This window comes from Camponotus vicinus, unplaced genomic scaffold (genome assembly GCF_025532165.1).
Source record: "Camponotus vicinus isolate PSW18456_S1 unplaced genomic scaffold, iyCamVici1.0 SCAF_10, whole genome shotgun sequence".
Lineage (NCBI taxonomy): Eukaryota > Metazoa > Arthropoda > Insecta > Hymenoptera > Formicidae > Camponotus > Camponotus vicinus.
This window is the reverse complement of record NW_028141946.1, coordinates 9,485,245-9,506,937: the sequence shown is the minus strand read 5'-3', so window position 1 is coordinate 9,506,937 and position 21,693 is coordinate 9,485,245. Positions and strand designations below refer to the sequence as shown.

General features: G+C 35.2%; 3 protein-coding genes across 12 annotated transcripts in view; 2 read left to right on the top strand and 1 right to left on the bottom strand.

The window, feature by feature from the left end:
- The first annotated feature begins 4 nt into the window (after nucleotides 1-4).
- On the top strand, nucleotides 5-6,164 carry Lkrsdh (lysine ketoglutarate reductase/saccharopine dehydrogenase). The gene is made up of 10 exons (XM_083080563.1): nucleotides 5-238; nucleotides 541-1,023; nucleotides 1,517-1,742; nucleotides 2,070-2,397; nucleotides 3,258-3,618; nucleotides 3,735-4,057; nucleotides 4,348-4,597; nucleotides 4,740-5,003; nucleotides 5,109-5,490; nucleotides 5,882-6,164. Exons 1-10 carry the CDS (start codon nucleotides 155-157, stop codon nucleotides 5,995-5,997), a joined length of 2,817 nt encoding a protein of 938 aa, XP_082936689.1. The 5' UTR covers nucleotides 5-154; the 3' UTR covers nucleotides 5,998-6,164.
- Nucleotides 6,163-21,693, bottom strand: part of LOC145960879 (A-type potassium channel modulatory protein KCNIP1) — a 62,207-nt gene continuing 46,676 nt past the window's right edge. For 4 of the 5 annotated variants that reach the window (XM_083080580.1, XM_083080579.1, XM_083080581.1 and 1 more), the window contains 5 exons: nucleotides 17,422-17,491; nucleotides 17,279-17,349; nucleotides 15,347-15,619; nucleotides 13,806-14,104; nucleotides 6,163-13,346 (listed from right to left, as the gene is read on the bottom strand). In XM_083080580.1, coding sequence (XP_082936706.1) covers nucleotides 14,057-14,104; nucleotides 15,347-15,619; nucleotides 17,279-17,349; nucleotides 17,422-17,491 — 462 coding nt within the window. In that variant the 3' untranslated portion in view covers nucleotides 6,163-13,346; nucleotides 13,806-14,056. The remainder of the gene's footprint in view (nucleotides 13,347-13,805; nucleotides 14,105-15,346; nucleotides 15,620-17,278; nucleotides 17,350-17,421; nucleotides 17,492-21,693) is intronic. The other variant, XM_083080583.1, reaches the window with a different exon arrangement.
- The window catches only part of LOC145960878 (dynein regulatory complex subunit 5), a 26,525-nt gene continuing 15,721 nt past the window's right edge, over nucleotides 10,890-21,693 (top strand). Inside the window, exons 1-4 of one of the 6 annotated variants that reach the window (XM_083080574.1) lie at nucleotides 10,893-11,136; nucleotides 15,319-15,631; nucleotides 17,917-17,978; nucleotides 20,974-21,246. In XM_083080574.1, coding sequence (XP_082936700.1) covers nucleotides 17,932-17,978; nucleotides 20,974-21,246 — 320 coding nt within the window. In that variant the 5' untranslated portion in view covers nucleotides 10,893-11,136; nucleotides 15,319-15,631; nucleotides 17,917-17,931. Of the gene's footprint in view, nucleotides 11,137-15,318; nucleotides 15,632-17,693; nucleotides 17,772-17,916; nucleotides 17,979-20,973; nucleotides 21,247-21,693 lie in introns of those variants that run through there. The other 5 variants (XM_083080577.1, XM_083080578.1, XM_083080573.1 and 2 more) reach the window with 5 other exon arrangements.

Sequence of the window (21,693 nt, the reverse complement as noted above, 5' to 3'; positions counted from 1 at the left end):
TATTACTATAATAGATTCGGAGCAAGACGCATCGAAGACACAAATAAGATTCCATAAGAAGAACTACATTATTTCAATCATTGCAAATCGTGAATTTTTTTGTCGACAACGCTCATCTTTACACTGTCATTAAATCGATATCGATAAAGGTGTGATGCGGATGTTAGGATTGATCGAATCACGTCATCTGCTGACTATTGCAACTCGTGCCGATACCTGTAATGTCAGGTACATAAGTGTAAGCATCTTAAGTAATGAATTTCATGTGATGTAATTTTGCTTAAACGCTCGCGCCGACATCCAATTTTGCTAAGTTTTGTGAAAATAATAGATGAACGTGAAACGAATTTATTCCAAGAACAGGTGTCTCGTCTTTAAAATTAGGCGCTGTGAATTAAAAGGTTTTTTCATTTTTCTTCTGACGCCATCAAATAGTCAATTGTACAAGATGATATTTTGTTAAAAAATACAGAAGATGAATCTCTTTGAGTAAGCATCGCACATTATTTTCAAGCATTCTTCAGCATTGAATTTTTTCAGAATCTTAAGGGCAAAGTAATAGCCATAAGACGAGAGGATCAATCAGTATGGGAGAGAAGAGCACCATTAGCCCCGGCGAACGTTCGCCGCCTCGTCAGGTCAGGCGTGAAGGTGATCGTGCAGCCCAGCAACCGACGAGCGTATCCCGCCCAGGCGTACCAAGCGGCAGGCGCCCTGCTTCAGGAGGACATCAGCTCGGCCTCGGTCATCTTCGGCGTCAAGCAGGTGCCTGTGGACCAGTTGATCCCCAACAAGACGTACTGCTTCTTCTCGCACACTATCAAGGCACAGGAGAGTAATATGCCCCTCCTGGACGCGATTCTGGAAAAGAACATACGTTTCCTGGATTACGAGAAGCTTACCGACGCCGATGGTCAGCGAGTAGTCGCCTTTGGCAAGTACGCCGGGGTGGCTGGTATGGTGAATATATTGCATGGCTTGGGCTTAAGACTGCTAGCCTTGGGTCATCACACCCCGTTTATGGTACGTGTATTTTGGAAACATCGAAAAATCTTTCTATTTAGGATATCTTTCTGTTACCTAAAATATTGATCATGATTGATGATCATATTCTAAAAAATTATAATACTTTTTTTGTCTTATTGCATTTGATATTTATGGATAATATTTATAATTGATAATATATTTATAATTTGATGAGTATTTTATCCTCCTCATACATTTTTTTCGAGTAATGAGCTTTAGTCATACAAGAATTTTTAGAATTAATTCATTTCTACAAAATTGTTGAATAGTGCAGTCTGTCTAAATTTTCTCATGACGTAGAATGATATTAAAGGATACATATTATCTAATTGACAATTTATTTTTTCTTCGGAAAAAATTATCTTTAATCCAAACATGATAACACTAGTCAAGATCCACGAGAGCTTGATGAGATTATTACAACTTTCTTGTAGGGAATTCATATAGTATGCTAATGGATTAAATCACAATTATAATCGTTTATGATTAGCACATTGGACCGGCACACAACTACAGGGATTCGGCGATGGCTCGCCAAGCGATTCGCGGCGCCGGGTACGAGATCGCTCTGGGTGCCATGCCCAAGTCGATTGGCCCATTGACCTTCGTTTTCACCGGTAGTGGAAACGTCAGCCAAGGCGGCCAGGAGGTCTTCCAAGAGCTGCCTCACGAATACGTGCCGCCCGAAATGCTGCGGAAAGTCGCCGAGCATGGTGGTACATATCGCTTTAGCAACATTGCGATCGTTATTAACTAGATTTCGAGCCAAAACCGATTTTTCAGGCTCGCTTTTTCAATTGCAAAATGTTACAGGAGTTTCTTTAATTCATAATCAATGTATTGCGCTTGAAACATATAATTACATGATTACTCATAGCTCTATAGTAGATATCTCTTTTAATTTCTTTATCATTAGATCTCTTCAAACCTCGGCAAACAGAAACTATCCGTGCAAGACTCATGGAATCTGCCCCGAAAATTATCTCACGCATAACAAATATTATCTTCTTATATCTATTTATTCTACGAATCGTTTCGCATAGATACGACAAAGATATACGGCTGCGAGGTACGACGTAGGCATCACTTGGAGAGGAAGGAGGGCGGCGGTTTCGATCCCGAAGAGTACGATCAACATCCGGAATTATATCTCTCCACCTTTAGCAAGAAGATAGCACCGTACGCGTCGGTCATCATCAATGGAATATACTGGGCCGTGGATTCGCCAAAATTGTTGACAATACCGGACGCAAAGTATCTGCTCAGACCCGCTCATACACCATGGCTGCCGACAAGCGTCGGTGCACCTGCCTTGCCGCACAGAATGCTTGCTATTTGCGACATATCCGCGGATCCCGGCGGCAGCATCGAGTACGTCAGTTTACCTGCGATTTTGAAAAAATATTACAGATTTTTGAAAATTTTCTAAAAGCATACAATATTTTATCGTTGAAATTAATAATTACATAACAATTAATAAATTTTTTTATTATTCCTAACTGTACTTACTGTAGTACACTTACTGTAAGTGTTCAAAATGTGCACCACGTTGAGACATGCCTGTAGTCTTCGCGAAAAGCTTGCTTGTACTTCTTCTAACTCCTGTGTGGTTATTTCGCGAAAAATTATTTTAATTCTTTCTATCATATTTTCTCGAGTGGTAGGACGTTGAAAATAGGCTAACTCCTTCACTCTTCCCCAGAGGTAAAAGTCCAAATTTGGAAAAATCCAAACATGTTAAGTCGGGTGATCTCGCAGGAAATAGTACAGGACCACCTCTACCTATCCTTTTGTTTGGAAACATTCTGTTGAGCTCTTGCCTCGTATTTATTTCAAAGTGAGGTCGATCACCCGACTTAACATGTTTGGATTTTTCCAAATTTTCATTCTGACTTATTTTGTCGATACCTTGACAACGGTTGAATTTTCGAAAAAAACTCTGATACAAAAGTGATTAAGCTCATTGAGTACTATCGATAGAGTGACTACAAAGTACCCCCTTTCCATTAAAAAAATTTTTTTTTTAATTCTTGATGTGAAAAACGGACATTCAAGGTTATTCAAGGTCATCAAAGTATATGCCCCTACTTATCCTACAATTTTCATAATGGATGTCTTCTACCTATCTCTTACCGTTTTCGAGAAAAACACGGTGGACGTTTTATCAGACTCACCCTGTATATTAATTTTATATATTAATTTTATATATTAATTTATACATCTTTCCCAAGGTTCATGAACGAGTGCACGACGATTGATACGCCATTCTGCCTATACGATGCTGATCACAATAAGGATATGAAGTCCTTCAAAGGTCCCGGCGTGCTGGTCTGCTCGATCGACAATATGCCTACGCAACTGCCGAAAGAATCGACGGATTTTTTCGGCAATCTCTTGTATCCGTATGCTCTGGATATCATACGATCGGATGCGAAGAAGCCACTGGAAGAACATAATTTCACTTCCGCCGTGCATGCAGCTATCATGGCGTCCAACGGGAAACTGACGCCCAATTTCCAATATATCCAAGAACTTAGACAGCTGAATCAGCGCAGCAAGCACAAAGATAATAGAGAACTACAAAGGAATACGGTATATAAAATATACATTCTTCTTATTATTTATTATAATATCTTTCCAATCGAAAAGATCGGACGCCTCTATTTCTGATGAAATTAACCGATATGTGATGAACAATTTTGCAACAGGTAGTCGTTCTCGGCGCAGGATACGTCTCTGCACCTTTGGTCGAATATCTGCACAGGGATACGAATATAAGACTGGTGGTGGCGTCACAATTGAAGGACGAGGCCGATGTGCTGGCCAATCGATTTCCAGGAGTGGAGCCGGTCTTTCTGAACGTGCTAGATCGACCAGATACCTTACATGACGTGATGAAGTCGGCGAACGTGGTCGTCTCCTTGTTGCCCTATTCATTGCATCATGTCATCGCTAAAGCTTGCATCGAGACCAAGACTCATTTGGTAACAGCCAGCTATATGAATAATGACGTCAAAGCGCTACATGAAGAGTAAGTGTTTCCGTAAACAAGATTACGTGTCGCAAAATGTATCTGACAAACATACGTTTAATGTCAATTTTATAGCATTTGTAATAATGAATATTTTTTAATAAAATGTTTGGAATTTTACAGCCAATGATGAATAGAGTTCTAGCTATTTTTGTGCCTTATAATTCGCGAAAAATAAATTTAAAATGTGATTTGAATTTAATAACAGAATGTATAAGTAGTTTATCACCTCACAATAACATGTTTAACTAAAATTTCAACTAAATCAAAGTCTTTTATTTTCTTACTAGAGCTCAACAAGCTGATGTCACTGTGCTGAACGAAGTAGGGTTGGATCCGGGCATTGATCATCTATTGGCGATCGAGTGTTTCGACGACGTGAGACAAGCAGGTGGTAAAATAGAGTCCTTCGTCTCGTGGTGCGGAGGTTTGCCCGCACCCGAATGCTCTTATAATCCTTTGAGATATAAATTCAGTTGGTCTCCACGAGGTGCATTGCTGAATACCTTGGCGCCGGCAAAATACCTTCATGCAGGGCAGGTGATAACTCTTTGCAAAATGTTTTATAATCATTTTAGTATCTCTAAAAAAAGATAATTTATCATAATTTTTTTTTCGAACAAAATTCATGAAAAAGATCTAAGGAAAATATATTAGTATTATTCATACATTTCTTTTTTAGGAAGTGGAGATCGCCGGGGGCGGCGATCTGATGTCCGCTGTACAGGAACTAGACTTTCTCCCTGGCTTCGCCTTGGAAGGTTTCCCCAATCGTGATAGCATCGTGTACAGGGATTACTACGGTTTGCAGAACGCGGATACCATGCTACGAGGAACGCTCAGATTCAAGGGCTTCTCGGATACCGTGCTGGGTCTGCAATTGCTCGGCCTGATCGATCCCAATCCAGATCCAATCTTGCATCCGAATGGACCGGACATCACCTGGGTGCGTGCTTCCAATTTCCTGCGTACACGCAAGACGTATCGAAAAGTATCTCTCTTCCAGTAACGAAAAGTAATTCTCTTTTCCAATCGCCGTCTAAATTTTCAGCGAATGTTGGTGTGCAACTTACTCGGTCTAGCGAACAACAATATCTTCTATGAGAATCTGAAGCAGAAATTGGCAGAAAGGGTGAATTCGTGGGAACGTGTCAAGGCCATCGAGGATCTCGGTCTTCTACAGGAGGACTTAGTCTTGAAACTAAACACTCCTCTCGATACGCTTACGCATTATTTGTCGAAGAAACTCTATTACGAGAAAAACGAACGCGATTTAGTGATATTAAGACACGATATAGGTATACTTTGGCCGGACAGCAGAAGAGAATCCAGAGGGATCAACTTGGTGCTTTATGGAGACACTGCCGGACATTCTGCAATGGCGCGTACCGTCGGGTATCCCACGGCTATCGCTGTCAAAATGATCCTGGATGGTTCGTAGTCTATCTTTCTATGATTATTTATTCAATTTCTCAACTAATAAGAGCTGCTATTAATCAACTATATTTTTTTCTTGCACAAGATAATGATCGAAACGCGATTATTTGTCAACAAAAACACATATATAAATATCCCATTATATAATCAAATTATTACATAAATATAATCTAAATATATAAATTATATTCCCTCAATAGAATGAGTTTATCTTATAAAAGATAATTTAAAAAAAATTTCTTTTCATTAATATAAATTATAATCGCAATGTTTAGAAAAGAATTTTTATTTGACTGATTTAGATATTAATCTAATTCAAAATGTTTAAAATTTTAAACATCTGCAAAATTTTACATTAATATCTGTAAAATCTAATTTCGTTCACAGGTGAAATTCAGCAGCGTGGAATGGTGTTACCTTTTACGCCGGATATATATCGACCAATTCTTAATCGGTTGAGAGCTGAAGGCGTAGAATCCTTTGAGATTTCCAAGTGGTTGTGATTCATTCACAATAAACTGCCATAATTTTCTAACAATCAATATATATATATATATATATATATATATATATATATATATTATATTTATTTATATTATGACAAAAATATATAAGCTATTATATAAATAGTTTAGAAATTATTTTAGTTACAAATACTAAACAAAATATGTGTGCAATAATTCTTTTTTATTTTCCATTCTCTATCTACATAAATCAAAAACATTTGCTATTTTAAAACTCTTTCTTTCTCTCTTTCGCATTAATAAGCATTTTGATGGAAAAATTGGGAAGACAGGAGATTTTTAATTTGATATATTTAACATTTATTGATATTACCACCTCAGTGTGGAAAATGGCTAACAATACAATGATATCTCGCTTATTGCAATCTTTTTTTTATCGCAGTAATTCTATAATCGCCTTAAGATATAATTAGAATGATAACACAGGAACACTCTTCGCCTCTACCCGTTAGAATTTGATTGGAAATGAATCGATTTTTATGCGTTGGAACAATCGGAAACTTCCAACGAGTCTGCACCGGTAAAGTAATTAAGCTGCAGCCGTGATTTGCACATGTCCAGTATCACACGTCTATGTCACACGATTAGTTGATTTGTGTGATGAATTCAATCACGCTTTGCAAGAATTCGATAAATCCAGTAACGATGATTGGCGTTATTCACTGCTGACATTTTAATCTGCAGAATTTGTGTCGACTAAACAAGAGTATTCAAAAAATGATAAAATAGTTAATTAATAAATAATTAACATACATATACATATATAAATTTAAAAAATTTACATATACATATATAAATTAAAAAAATATACATAAGTGCACGTAAAAAATTGGAATTTTTATAATACTCAATGGAGAAAAAATTATGAATGTCATTAGTTTTCGATTGATATTTTTTTTAACGTGAATAATTACGTAAAATATGTATGTATTCTTATTAGTGATCTTTTTTTCATTTAAAAGCAGTGACTAGTTTAAGTTACATCGGTCTTTAAGTTTTGGCCTTGTGCGTGACATATAATTTGATGTGTTTGCTCCTCGTTTCTAAAACTAAAATTAAAACTAAAACGCTGCAAACTTCGAATTACCGTGTTTTGTATTATACTAAAACCTATTACTATCACAATGGTGGTTACAATAATTTCTAATCGGCCTTTGTGTATATCTGAAAAATTACTAAGACGATCGTAATTTTTATAAAGTATTTACGAGGGTTTTTTAAAATGCACACTTTTTTCTCCTCTAAATATTTAATCGAAATTAAAAAACGGGTATAAAGAGATGCAGTTTAATTAAATAACTTTTAAAAGTCCTCATAAAAAAGAGATAATTTTAATTTTCAAAATAATCTTACGAAAGTAAAATCTGTGCAAGCGCGTGCTGTTTGTTTATATGTGTATGCATGTATGTATGTATGTGTGTGTGTGTGTGTGTGTGTGTGTGTAAAATTACATTTGCTTTAGATAGAAATAAAGCATTGATAGTAGTAAAGATTTGAACAATTCGTTAAAGTGTCCCGAAAAAGAAACCACCCTCTCCTACGCTCGTAATCTTTAACTAGAGATTATCTATCGATGTCATTAATTAGAAACTATATATGATGATTTACAGTTGGCAGTATGAGACAATATAATTAACGCATTCTGCATAATCGCTATGTAGTATAATGTATTCTGTATTATCACTATAGCAATAGATCCGAGCCTCAAGCAGGATCTCCGCTAAAATCGATCATAAATCTCTAACTGTGAGACTTCACCATAAAAAAGTGCTTCCAAGCTCAACAATTGTATCATCTCTAATATATAACCGGTGATATTACGTAACAATTTTAACTATTGTAATAAATTGTGACATCTTTTTCACGAGCAATATTAGTCTATTATCTGGGAGCCGTTCAAATATTTCGAGTTTCAATGTATTTCTACATTCGAATAATCAAAATGAAAATTTCTTGCCAGTATTCTTGTATTGTTCGATAAAAATATATGCTCAATAAAAATACGATGAATACTAGAAAACATTTGTAGATAATGCAATCTAACAATTTATACAATATATATAAATTTTATTCGCTCAATTTAATTTAATTTTAAACAATTTATTAGATCTATTAAGTAATATATAGAGTATAATTAAACTATAAAGAGATGATATTAACATGTAATTATAGAATAATAATAATATAATCATATATATATTCTGTAACAATACAAATATATGCAAGTTTAATTAATGAACATAATAATCAATGTGTAGATTCGAAGGTTGAAATAATTTGCTCGAATATCGATGGCTCCGTAAATCCTGTTGACTATTTTATGCGCATTGATGTATGACTATCGCACATTTACGGGTTGGAGACTGGTGGCCGCGCCGCGCTTGCTAAAAGTGTTCCTCGCTTAGTGATTGATAATGTCTAATCATAATATAATACTTCGACAATATATTTAAGTTTAAAGTCACGCAAGAGTTTTACAATCGTACGATAAATCTAAACGTTAATGAATTGACTAGGTTGCTTTTCAGCTAGATTGCTAGCTATAGCTCTCCTCATTTATTCCCTTCTTCGTATCTCTCGGAGGATCATTGCAATTGATTCAATTTGCTATACGGAGTCGCGTCCGTTCACTGGCCAATCATTCCCGACAATCGAAGGCCAATCTCAAACGTATCCTCCAAATTAAAAATCAGCCGTATATTAATTAAAGATTTACGTTTGACGTTTGACGTATCTTTGTTAAGACGCACGCAGTCGGTGATATGACATTCTCTTTATAGAATATTTTATATTATATTAATATCGCGGCAAAATTTCCTGGAGTTATATCCTTTTCTACCGCTTTTATGTAGCCATGTATCATCTCGCTCTCTAATCCTTATATTTCCTTAACAATTGATCTAACATAATTCAGCATTTTTTCATATACGTGCAACATTGTTCCATCGTAATTGAAAACTGAAGAGTATTGCATAATATAAGAGTAACAGAATATATATAAGAAAAATTTACACTCTGTGATATATTTACAAAAGAGAAGCAAAAAATTATATTTAACCAATATTCTCTAAATAATTTATTCCAATAATTTACCCTTAACGTATATCCAGCGTTTGATCATTTTTATCTTTCCAGGCAACATTGTGACAATTTATCTCGAGAATTTATGACGTCTTGTAAGTACGTATAATGTCGGATATATCATTTGGAAGCAAGCATATTTTAAATATTCTGTTTCGTGTAACGTTTTGTCTTTCTCGGTTCGTAATTTACAAAGAGAGAGAGAGAAAGAGAGAGGCGTCTTTTTAATATTAATCATTAAATATCAAGCAATGCGAAATATCAATTGTATTCAAATCAAAATCTGTGCATATCAATTTTTGTAGGCAATAGTAGCAATCGTCTCATTATTTTTATGCTTTATAAGTATTTTTTTAGGAATTTATTAATTAAGATTTCTTCTTTCTTTTTTCATCAGATTGCAATCGGCAAAAGTTACTGATTATCACACGCAATAGATGCGTAATAGAAACGCTTTTAGAGAGCTCGAATATCGCCTCGCGCGCGAAAGATAACAAAACTTTATAAAAAATATACGATATTCCGTGTTTGTACAATTTATGCGCGTACAGGATATTATATTCCTTCACAATGAAATACGTACAAAAACAAAGGGAAGTGTCAATTTTATCCCGATGTTTGTGCTCGCGCGATTCAATTAGGTCTGGAATAATAGTGTGCGAATAATAGCAAAAGTCCATTCGAAAAGTTCAGTTTTCAAAATTTCAAAATAGTTTGTCATTTTACAGAGTTTTCAAGTTACGTAACAAATTTTACAGCGCACTTGATTAATGCGCTTGGCAGATTTGACACAAGTGTGTAGGTATTTCCGAAAAATGTTTTCGATTATACATATCTTCGTAGCGCTAACGCAATATATGTATAAATTTACATTAACGAGAGACTGTAGGAAGATATATATAATAAATATGTATATCGCTATCTTCGAGATGGAACGAATAATGCGAATCCTGTCATCCAATCACTTTCGCATTGATATCCGAATATTACCAACAAGATTACATCCATCGATTATACATCACTTTAAATTCGAAGATATGATATACGTTCATATATCCTAAGAAATATAAATCTTCTGTCAGTGCTCGACCAGTTTTCCCGGCGTTAATTGTAGCAGTTTTGCACTGTTATTCATCGCGTATATTAATATAGCGTTAAATGCTAATAGTTTCTTCAATTCAATTAATTATATCATTCTCTCGAGTTTATATAGCGGTCATTAATATGACAATGCTCACAGAATACCACTTAAACTTTCGATATAAAAGCATTCTGTGTGATCGATTTGGAATTAAACAATTTTTTTCCGACAGATTAACACTCGCGCGCTCCTAATTGGAAGATCGCTACTTGTGTAGATTACCTGCTGTTTCATTTGCAATCTTTCTGTAAGCGTTTGCAAATTAATGACCGGCATTGTACGTATATCTTTATTCCAAGTTTGGTTTTCTGACGTTTGGTAATCATAGAATTATTTAGTCTTCGCTGAATACGATCGCGAACTCGAAATGTGGTATGTAACATATATAGAAGTATCTAAGAGAATCGCAAGAAATCCTTAAAAAAAAGAGAGAAAAGAAACTGTTTCCTTAGGAAATTTAAATAGTGTTTTACAAAATCTTTTCGTGTCTTAAAATTTCCAAGAGAGATATTCAAGTGTTCTGTTTTCCAGTGACTTAGTCTATGTACGCGAATCCCTGTCTTATACAGATCCATTATAACTCAATCTAGTAGTTATTCAGCGTTCGATTGGAAACCGCAATCTCGTCGTTATTAATCGTTGTTATAGAAACGCGCTAGACGTAGCTTAGCAACGCTCGCGTATTCCTGATCCCCGTGAAAGCTAGTCTGCGGCAGAAGGCCCTCAGCAACGAGATCTCTTCCTCGATAGCAGACCCGAGCGATTAAATACACTTGATGTGTGCGAGCTCGAACAAGCTGATAATTCACGAGCGATCAGATTGCAACGACGATCAACGACGGTTCATACTTGCCTGATGCGAAATAACGAGAACGTAGGATAATTGCATGAAGAAGGTACATGGGATTTGTGTGTTGTATGGGATATATTGACAGTATTTTCTGGAAAATAATGCAATTATCCCTAAAAATGTACGATCGTAAATGCCAATTTCTCGACTACTCGTGCGTTTCCTCTTTCACTTTTGTCTTCTTTTAGTCGCGAATTTATCTTAACTATGTAAACCGCACTATATTATTATATCTGTTTACTTAGATAACCGCTAACTACAGTAGTAGCTCTTTTGGTGTTTCATTGTAATCGATTTTTTTTTTTTGATAATTAATAAGTGCCACTCTCTCGGGCTGCTATGCGCTAGTCTGACATATGCTCGCACGCTCACACGCCTACGACTCGCAATAACGGATATATTAGAAAATCGATGCTTCTCACGCACGTACACCTACAATAAGTTACACACTATGAACGCTTATAAGGAGCCCGCAAGCGATCAATATTTCTTATCAGTGTTTTAGTACTGACATTATGATGAATGTGATAAATATCGCAATTACTCAATGCAAGAAAAATATCGAGAGAGAAATTAGAGATTGATAAAACCAAGATGTACTTTTCGATAAAAACCTCGTTTAATACCATAATAATATTCTGTCGCGACAAATCGAGATATAAAATCAGGTGTAAAGCAAGATTCTTATAAAGAATTTCTATTAATAAATAAAAATATGTATCGATCGCGATATAGATTTATATCGTAAAAATTGAGCATATGACACACACACACAGACAAAATCGTCAATAATAAGTATTGAACGCTTGCGCGCGGCCCGTTAGGATCAATCGAATCTAGAAAAGGACGTATAATGAGGTATCAATCTACGAACCTACTAACAAAAAATACGTACGTATGATATCTATAATCGTCAACGATCGTGCAATTTCGTTAACAATTTAGTCGAGAGAAATCGACGCGTCATCACGTCGAAACTATAATCATATACCGTGCCTCGCCGTTGATCTTTATGAAACATAATCGCCACGATCACGCGATCATGATAAGTAATTGCAAAACTTCGGATAATATAGAGATTAGCGGATATTAAACAATTACATGGGATGTCTTGGAACAAAGTAATAGATGCTAAAAGTCAATCCGCACATATTACATTACGCAGAAACTCCTCAAATTAATGAAATAAATAATTTGCTAAAAAAGATAATTTGTATATGAAATTTTTTTAATAAAGTTTTTTTTTAAACGTAGAGCAACCTACAATAGGATTCATGTTAATTTCTTGACACGGGAGATTTTTTATACGATCGCATGAATTATTGGGAGAAGATATTTTAAGTGTGAGACGAGAGAAGATGCGTATTTAAAATTGAGTCGCATGATCACGTCGTTTCCGGCAACGCAAAGTCACGCAATCGATTCGTTAATCTTCGACCTTAACACCTATTGTACGAGCAGAATTGTACGGATAATGCAAACATTATCTAAGACATTGAATGCGACATTTCCTAGATGTTCTACAAATATCTTTTTGGCATTTATATCAATTTAATCATTTTTTGTGATCCTTGTTTTCCTATCGCATTTCCGATTCACAGCCACGCGTTGCATTTTACCATCATTTTTATCGCCGTCGTCGTCGCCGTTGTTGTCCCAAGATTCCACAACGCTATGATTTGATACTATGATAATAGATTTTTCGATCGCAGGATCTTTTTGAATCAGTTATAGAAGACGATATGCGCGTATCTTGTTTGAATTCTCGCGCGATATCTTTTTATTACTTTATTATTTTCGAGATTATCTTTTTTAGACGCCGTTCCTCGTATTTAATTATGAAAGAGAACCTAGAGATTTATATTTGCTTATTAATGTTATATGATCTTAGATTGAAGGTAACTCCTTAGATTGCATAACTCCGCTTGATTCTTGCCAGAAATTGACGCCAAGTGTCGATTGTCGAAATATCAAGATTTCGTCGTCGCAGAATCGTCGCATTTTTCCGCAAGATTGTCTCGATGGTAAAGCGGCGGCAGTCTCATGATATTTCGCGTGTTGTCTTCAAAGCGGCTTTCTTGAGCCTTCACTAAGCCTCCGTTGATCTGCGAGGATAAGGAAGGATATTTTGCTTCGTATTCTCATATTGCGACGTTTTATAGAAGAAAGGGACAACAATGTGTCCATTTTCCGATTCCACAGACTTAGACCTTGATTCCTATTCTATCTCACAAAGAGCCGTGTTATCGCGTAGCCCTAAAAAAGAGAAATTTTTAAAATTTTTCAATCAAAAAGACTACGAGATCGACAAAATGAATTTTGAAAAGAAAATAGTAGAATATTGCAAACTGTAAAATTTTGCCGAATTAAACTTGTGAGAATAAAAATTGGAAGTTCGTTTCTTAATAATAATTATATTTTGTTTTCACATACGAGTTTAAAGTGTGATGTTTGAAATTGATAAAATAAAAAATAAATAATAATAAAGATAAAAGGAAAATTTAGCAAGAACAAAAAGTTTCGTTTTCTCTTTCTCTCAACAAATCCTGTCGAGGAGAGCCGCTTCTATAGTTGTTCCAAAATAGAATTGATGCACTTCATTATATTGTAACTATTCCAGTATTCTCGATTTTCACAGGAACTATGTTCGAGAAGTACCTATTCTCGATCTCGTTCGAGTATCGGGAATTCTAGAGTGCTTCTAGAGAAATTCACCTTCAACAAAAGAGCGGCGCCTCCGGTTGGTTCCACCAGTGAGCGGCTAGGAGCAGATAGAGTTCCTGGTCCTGGACGGTGTACCCGGGTGGCGGTTGAGAGGGCAAGGGCGGCGGGATAGGCGGCAGCAGGGAATAGGATGGCGGTGGCGGCGACGGGGACAGGGATTGCGAGAAGGTTGTCGTCGAGAGCGGCGTCGGCGGCGTCGTGTTGCTAACCATTGTTGCTGGAGGCTCGTCCTTAGCCGGAGATCAAAGCGCGCAGTCGAACATCGCCAGCGATCGTGTGATCACGTCGTCCTGCATGTAAAGTTCCTCATGTGAGAAGAACAAGATTCTACTATCGAGAGTTTCAGCTCGTGCCAAGTATTCGCGCAACAAGGACGAGGAAAATCTAGACATCTCGTGTAGAATATTATTATAGCATCGCGACGAAAATACTGAACAAGTTCGCGCAAGCTCCATAAACATCGATCAATCTCTGGCGCCCTTTTGTTCATTTCGCTACATGCTTGTCGTAAAATGTATTACAAAATCGTGCATTTATTTCAGAGATTTGTATTTCTCTATTCCGCGAAAGGCGAATGTAAATGATTGATAAATATTGTACGGTAAATTTTTGTGATGTGTGAACGAATGCTTCAATCGAGGAATCAAATTCGACATTTTTATTCTTTAATATCAAATAATTCTGTCAAATTAATCTTCGTCTTAATTAATTTAAAAAATATACAGGGTGTCCCAGACTTAACGAATCAGCCGTTAATGGTGGATTCCTGAGATCATTTGGAAACGAAAATCTTAATACCAAAATGTTGAGGAAGATGTAGTTTCGGCGCTACAAAAGATTAAAGATTACCAATCAGCGCGTTACGTTCTCCTACGCTCAGGGACATAGCGCATTAAGGGGCCCGCGTACAGCGCGTGAGCGCGATTGTGTTTTCCATGCGACAGTAGTCAGTAGTTTGGACATTTTTATGAAGTCTTCCTCAACATTTTGGTATTAGAATTTTCGTCTCCAAATGATCTCAGGAATCTACCATTAACGGCTGATTCATTAAGTCTGGGACACCCTGTATATATAATAGAATAATAATTCTCGATGTTGAGTGAACGAATTTTATTTCAACGATAACGATAATTAATTATCAAGATGTACGACACGGAAAAAGTTATAAACTTTTGATCCTCTCGCAGGAGAGATTTGTTCCAAAACTGGTTAAAGTACACTGTAGCTAAAAGAAACACCCCGCAGATCTAGGCCATATCGTATGTCTCGAGGAACTTAACGTTCATTTACGAAGTACTTACACAGGGTGTCCCAGATTTTTCCATTTAACTAAGCTCGAGTTATTATTAAAATGTAAATAGCGGTCCGTTGTGATACGAGAACCAAGCTTACGCGAAATGCTGAATAAAGGTCGCTCGTGAATGAGCGAAAGAATAGAGTTAGAGAGGAAAGCGACACTGGGGACAACTCGTCTACCTATGCTTTTCTATTCGATCGTTCGCAGTTGTTCACTGGTCAAGTGGGACGCGTACCTTCAAACAACTTTCGATAAACTCCTCGATCGTGATAACACCGTCCTGGTTGAGATCGAGTTTCTTGAAGACCCTGTCCAGTTGCTCCCTCGCCTTCCTCTCCTCCTCGGCGTGATGTCGCTTGCCCATGAGCTCGTGGACCGCCGTCACGACTTCGCCCAGCTCGCTCCTGGTGATGCAGCCATCGCCGTTTATGTCGTACAGTTTGAAGGTCCATCTCAGTTTTTCGTAGATGCTGCCCCGCAGCAAGGTCGACAGTGTCACGAGGAGATCCTGCAACCCCCGGTATTGTCTTAAAATTGTTTATCTTAGTTGTTTACCGCACGACGTTAAATCCGAAACGTGACGAAACGCTTTTTCACCGCGCGCTTTCTTCTCTCTATCCCTCTTTTTTTCTTTATTATTCCAATCAGATAATTTTATCCGGGCGTTGAAGTCGCTTTGCGATTTTACCAAAAGGCGAAATCAGATTTCGCAATTCAGGGAATAATAAGAAATAATTAGAGTGGAAATTAATGTAAAGAGGGCGAGCAACAAAAAGTAGGGGAATCTAAATATTTTCTCTCTAAAATAAATATTTATTAACACCGTCCGGTTCGTGAAATAAAATTGCTCTAAGGTTCTAAGAAAAATTGCAGCGCAGGAAGTATGTTGGAGAGAGAGAGACAATTTGATATAAAAATATTACGACACACACATGTGACAAATTACATTTATAATTGCAATCACGATACGATTACATTTTTGTGCGGAAAATGTATTATTTAAACTCTGAAATTGGAACTATCAAGTCGTCGAATTAAATTGAAGTGAAATTGAACGAAATTATGTCACCATGGCTGCAACTCTATTACCACCAGCAGCATACGTAATTACTTTATGTAATCACAGAAGTGGTCGTAGAGTCATCAAGCGGATGCGCTTACAACATACGAGAGCCCAGTGGCTTCGAGGAGAAAGAACATTCGCGTGGAGGACGCGACGGAAATTAATCAAATGGAATTGTTTCCACGTGTCCGGGTCATATCCTATGATAGTTCAGGTCCCACGTGGGCGTATATCGCAAAAGATTCGATGTATCGAATATTACGCTGCCAACCCGCAATAAATCTTGATTCGCGACACACTCGCGAGATGACGAATGATCATTGGCGCGCGTTTATCGAATAAAAACGATTAATTATTCGTCCGATAAGCAATATTCACCCGACGCTCAATTGGCCGGCACATGTTCGTCGCTTGTCAATGGATCGCGTTCGCTCGTTTAGCGTATTCGGAAATTTCCCAATCCGAAATCTCGTCGGCGAGTTTCACATCGTATCTCTCCCTCCCTTGTATTTCGACTCGAGCGTCGATATCGACGTGCGACCGCACAGGTGCAAACACAAATATGCGAGAAATCTCCGGATCTCAAATCTGAATTAGAGATATGCGGAATTAAATTAAACGATTGACCGTAATGATGCATTAAATTCATATACAAACTACTTCATGCTTTTAATAATTTATTATTATTACGATTAATATTGAAGCTATTTATTACGAAACTCACGTAAATAAAACACGTGTGCTATTCATATATTCCACGAGATATGTTTCTGAATATAAGCAATTAAATGTCAATGGATAAATATATTTTAATAAATATTAATTTTAATAAATATTAAAATATAAATTTAAAATAAAAATTAATTTAATTAATATATTTTAATAAATTTAATTTTTTTTTTTTAATTTTACGAGTAATCTTGCGTTTCCTAGATGAGTATAATTGTGTGTGATAAAGTTAGGAACTCTCTTAAGACACGCTAAGGAAAAGTTCTTGGGATATGGACGTCGGACGCTGTCATTCATTTAAGGTAAACGCGCAGCGAGAGCATAACGATTTAAAATTAATGAAAAGACTATATACTACACGAGAAACTTAATTACCCTGAAGCTGATGGCCCCGTTGCAATTAACGTCGAAGGCCTTGAACACGTAGTGGGCGTAGAGACTGGAGTCTGCAATTCGCATGAGGGGTGGCCATTAACTAATTACGCAAAAACGCGGGCTGTTATTTAATTGGAACTCACTGCCGTGCGGGAAGAATTTCGCGTAAATGTCCTTGAACGAGTCCTCGTGCACCACTCCCTCGGGACACTCCTGGAAGAAGAGGAAGAAAAGATCATGAAAAATGATCATACTCGGTTCCGCGAGCGTTTTATCGGAGTGGGATTAAGCGACACTCTATACATTATACGCCACCGACCATTTTCTCGGATGCAACCGACGATATTTTATGTGCGGTTTACGAGAGAATATATACATCGGTTGAATATTCGTTCTTCCATCAACCAAGCGCAAAACCACACGGACCGTTTTCGAACTTCGACATATTGGATCGCACAAAATAATTTGTAAAGCTGAGGTATATCTTGTATAGGTAATATCTTTATTAATCGGGGCACATATTTGCATACATCGGGTGAGATAATCGAGAGAGCGAGTGCATATCATTAATCATCTATAAAGATATTGCATAAAGTATATTTATATGTCTCACTGAAATTATTTATATTTTTGTACAGAAACAAATATGAACAATGAGGATTCCGCACAGGATATCGAAGAACGTTATAGCTGCTTACAGGTAAAATAAAGTAGAATAGAATAAACGAGAGTCTCTCCAGCGTTATCTTCCCTTATCATTTTCTCGTCACGTATATTTTGATATCCGTATATTTCTTTACAACAAAATATGCTAGAAAAGCAGTTCTCTTATAAAATAACATGAAATTTTGACAATAAAATCCTGTAACACGTGGTACATTAATGCAATAATCAAGGGGTGTCTCACTGTCGCAATACATGTACATTTTTCCTGGAATTACTTATGCATTACTTCGAATTACTTCGAATTATTTCGAATTACTTCGAATTACTTTGCATTACTTCGAATTACTTCGCATTACGTTGTATTATTTCGCATTTTACCGCGCTTACGTCTGAAGCAGCATCGATAGCATAGGAATGGGGATGAGTGGGGGTCATTTTGGATGGTACACAGTGTCTGTATGCATGTACGGCCGTTCAGAACCATTCCCACTCACATATTGTCGATGTTAAACTTATAGAAAAGTTCAGTCTACAAGATATTGTATCTCCTGATTATTTAAAGCAACTTCTCCTTTTTACTGGATATGACAATATCATATCAATAAGCAAAATAAACGAAGAAAGACTTTTGCCAAAGAAAAGTTAACTTTATTGTTAACTCCTGAAGAAAAAAAAGATTTTTTTGGTATATACACGACAAAAGAACAATATTTTGAAATTTTATTTAGGCGTAAAGAATTATTAAATATATTAATTAAAAGTAGTAAAAAGTTTCTTGAATCTACTATTCTTGAAAAAACTCAAGAAAAAAATTTAGAATGTTTATGTGACGTTAGTACACAACATCAAAGCACGTCTAATAAACGTAAATGCTTAAATAAAGATAGAAATATAAAACGTAATAAAAATAATTTTGATGATACAATTAATACATCTAAAAACAAATCTTCTTATTTAACTGAAGACGATAAATCTAAAGCTGTTAATCATATTAAAAACGTAGTTTCAAATTATATTATTAAATTCCTACATATAATATTAAATTCCTACAAAACATCGATTATGATGAAGCTAAAAAATCACAAACTCTTTCTAACTTAGATAATATTAGCATAGAAATAAAAAATCAAACTGCTTATGTAAATTGCACAGAGTGCAATTTCTTTTCTAAAACATTTACACAAATTGAAAATAATAAATATAAATGGGTTTTTTCAAATTTTAATAAGCATTTTAAAACGCATTTTAAAAATAAAAAGTCAAAATATGGTAAAAAATTCTAATATTTTAAATTTTCTTCAAGTAAATCCAAAATCTAATGTAATAGAAAAAAATATTAATGAACAACCTGATGAATGTAATAATAATGTCGTCATAATTCCGTATGATAATGCACTCAAGAAAATACATGTATGGAAGCTGAAAAATTATCAAGTGTCTCATTATGTTCTTCATCAAGTGTTGATGATTCGATTCAAAAAGAAATTAATTTTATTGAAAATGTATCACAAAGTTCTAATTTCATATGTACTCAACTTTATACGGATGATCAACTAACATCATATAATGCAAGTCTTTTCTTGGATTTTTCCTCGGATTTTTCTAAGAGTGAAATTACTAAGGAGGCAAATCAAAATGACAACAGCAATTCTGATGAAATTATCTAGCTTCCACAAAAGATAACAAATTTTCCAAGCAGATTAGATCGAACAAAGACAAAAAGAAATCTTGTTTTAGATATAAATCAAACAAAAATCACAAACTTTGTTGAAATTTGTGAACGTATCAAACAGCATGTAAATGAATGTGAAATAATTTCTCAAGAGTTTGTTTCCAATTTAAGACTTTTGGATGAGGAAAAATATTATGCTGCCTATTATAATAACACATTCTATATTGGAAGAGTCATTGAAATATTTGAAAATTCTACAAAAATTAAATTTTTAAAATCCGAATTAGATGTTTATAAATGGCCTAAAGAAACAGATATTCAAATAGTACAAAATGAATACTTATTCTTTGGATCAGTTACTCTAATTGGAACCGAACCGTTTTATTTAAATAGACATGAAAAAATATTAATTGAAAAAAGATACAAAGAATTAAAGAGAATATATAATGATTAACTATACGTAACTCAAATATGTGTACAAATATTTGTATTTTATATGTGTTCATGTTCGTAAATTTAAAATGAAAGATTTTTATTCTAAACTTATATATATATATAAGTTTAGAATAAAAATCTTTTATTTTAAATTTACGAACATGAACACATAAAATACAAATAAAATTAATACAGATCGGAATAAAATCATTAATGATTTTATAAATTATAATATTTAGTTATACATATATTTTTTAATTATTCATGTATATATTTATTTTATATATATATATATATATATATATATATATATATATAAAATAAATATATACATGAATAATTAAAATATATATATATATATATATATATATATATATATATATAAAATAAATATATACATGAATAATTAAAAAATATATGTATAACTAAATATTATAATTTATAAAATCATTAATGATTTTATTCCGATCTGTACTAATTTTATTTGTATTTTATATGTGTTCATGTTCGTAAGTTTAAAATGAAAGATTTTTTTTTAATTAATAATTGGAACAAAGTTTAAAATAAGACATTTTTTAAAATTTATAATATGTATATTTTGCAAAATAAAAAATTATAAATAAATATATTTGCATTACATAGAATTACTTTATATTTCATGGAATTGTTTCGTATTACGTCGCATTACTTAGAGTACATGGTGCATTACATGGAATTACTTGAAATTACCTGATAATTCGCAATACATGTACAAATTTTTAGTCAGTGAGACACCCCTTGGCAATAATCCACTCGAGTGAACAGCTTTATAATAAATGTTATTCATTGCGCGACAGAATAATATCGCGTATTTTCTTTTAACATTGTAATCATTTTATTCTACAAAATTTATTCATTCTACAAAAACAAAACTGGTCCGCAGATGCTCGCCGGAGACGTCGCTATTGCCACAGGAGCAAGGAAGGACGCTGCGAGCGGAGGACATCTCTTGGGACGACGGCGTAATCCCCGATTTGAAGATACTGGCGCTTCGCGCAATAGTCTCGGCGTGGAAGGATAATCCTGTTCTGGAGGATCTGTCGACGTGCGTCGACAGAGACGTGCTGCTGGAAACACTGCCAACTGATCTCCCCTTCGAGTTGACGATAACGAGAATCGAGGACGGATTTTATTGGGAACGCGCGGCCAAGGACAGGTGAGATATTGCGTTCTGACGATCTGTCCGATTATGCGAAATATCCTCGTGCAATCGAGGATATTTCGCATACGTACTATCGCGTGAAATATATCACCTGACGTAGTTACACATTAATTACGGTCGATGTTAATTGACCTCCCGTATCTTGTTCCAATCTTATCTCAATTTCTCCCTCTCTCTCTCCCCCTTTTCTTCCTCTCTTATTTCAATATATTAAATATTTGGTTGATTTATTTTTGTTATTGGATATTAGTATATATACCAATATACAGCGTGACCAAAAGTCTGGAAACGGTCGAATATTTCATAAACTATGCATTTTAGAAAGAAATGTTTCAGACAAAAGTTGTATGGCTTGAAGGGGGCCATAAGATGGTGTCATTGGTTTGACCTGGAAAAGTTTTTTGAAGGTCACGTGAAGGTCACCCTCAATTTTTTAAATGG

Bases quoted from the DNA above. Each gene is read 5' to 3' on its own strand.
- Lkrsdh (XM_083080563.1), top strand. From the start codon at position 155: ATGCGGATGTTAGGATTGATCGAATCACGTCATCTGCTGACTATTGCA. The intron at 1,743-2,069 runs GTACATATCGCT...CGTTTCGCATAG, and splicing joins GAAAGTCGCCGAGCATGGTG to ATACGACAAAGATATACGGC. The intron at 4,058-4,347 runs GTAAGTGTTTCC...TTTTCTTACTAG, and splicing joins GTCAAAGCGCTACATGAAGA to AGCTCAACAAGCTGATGTCA.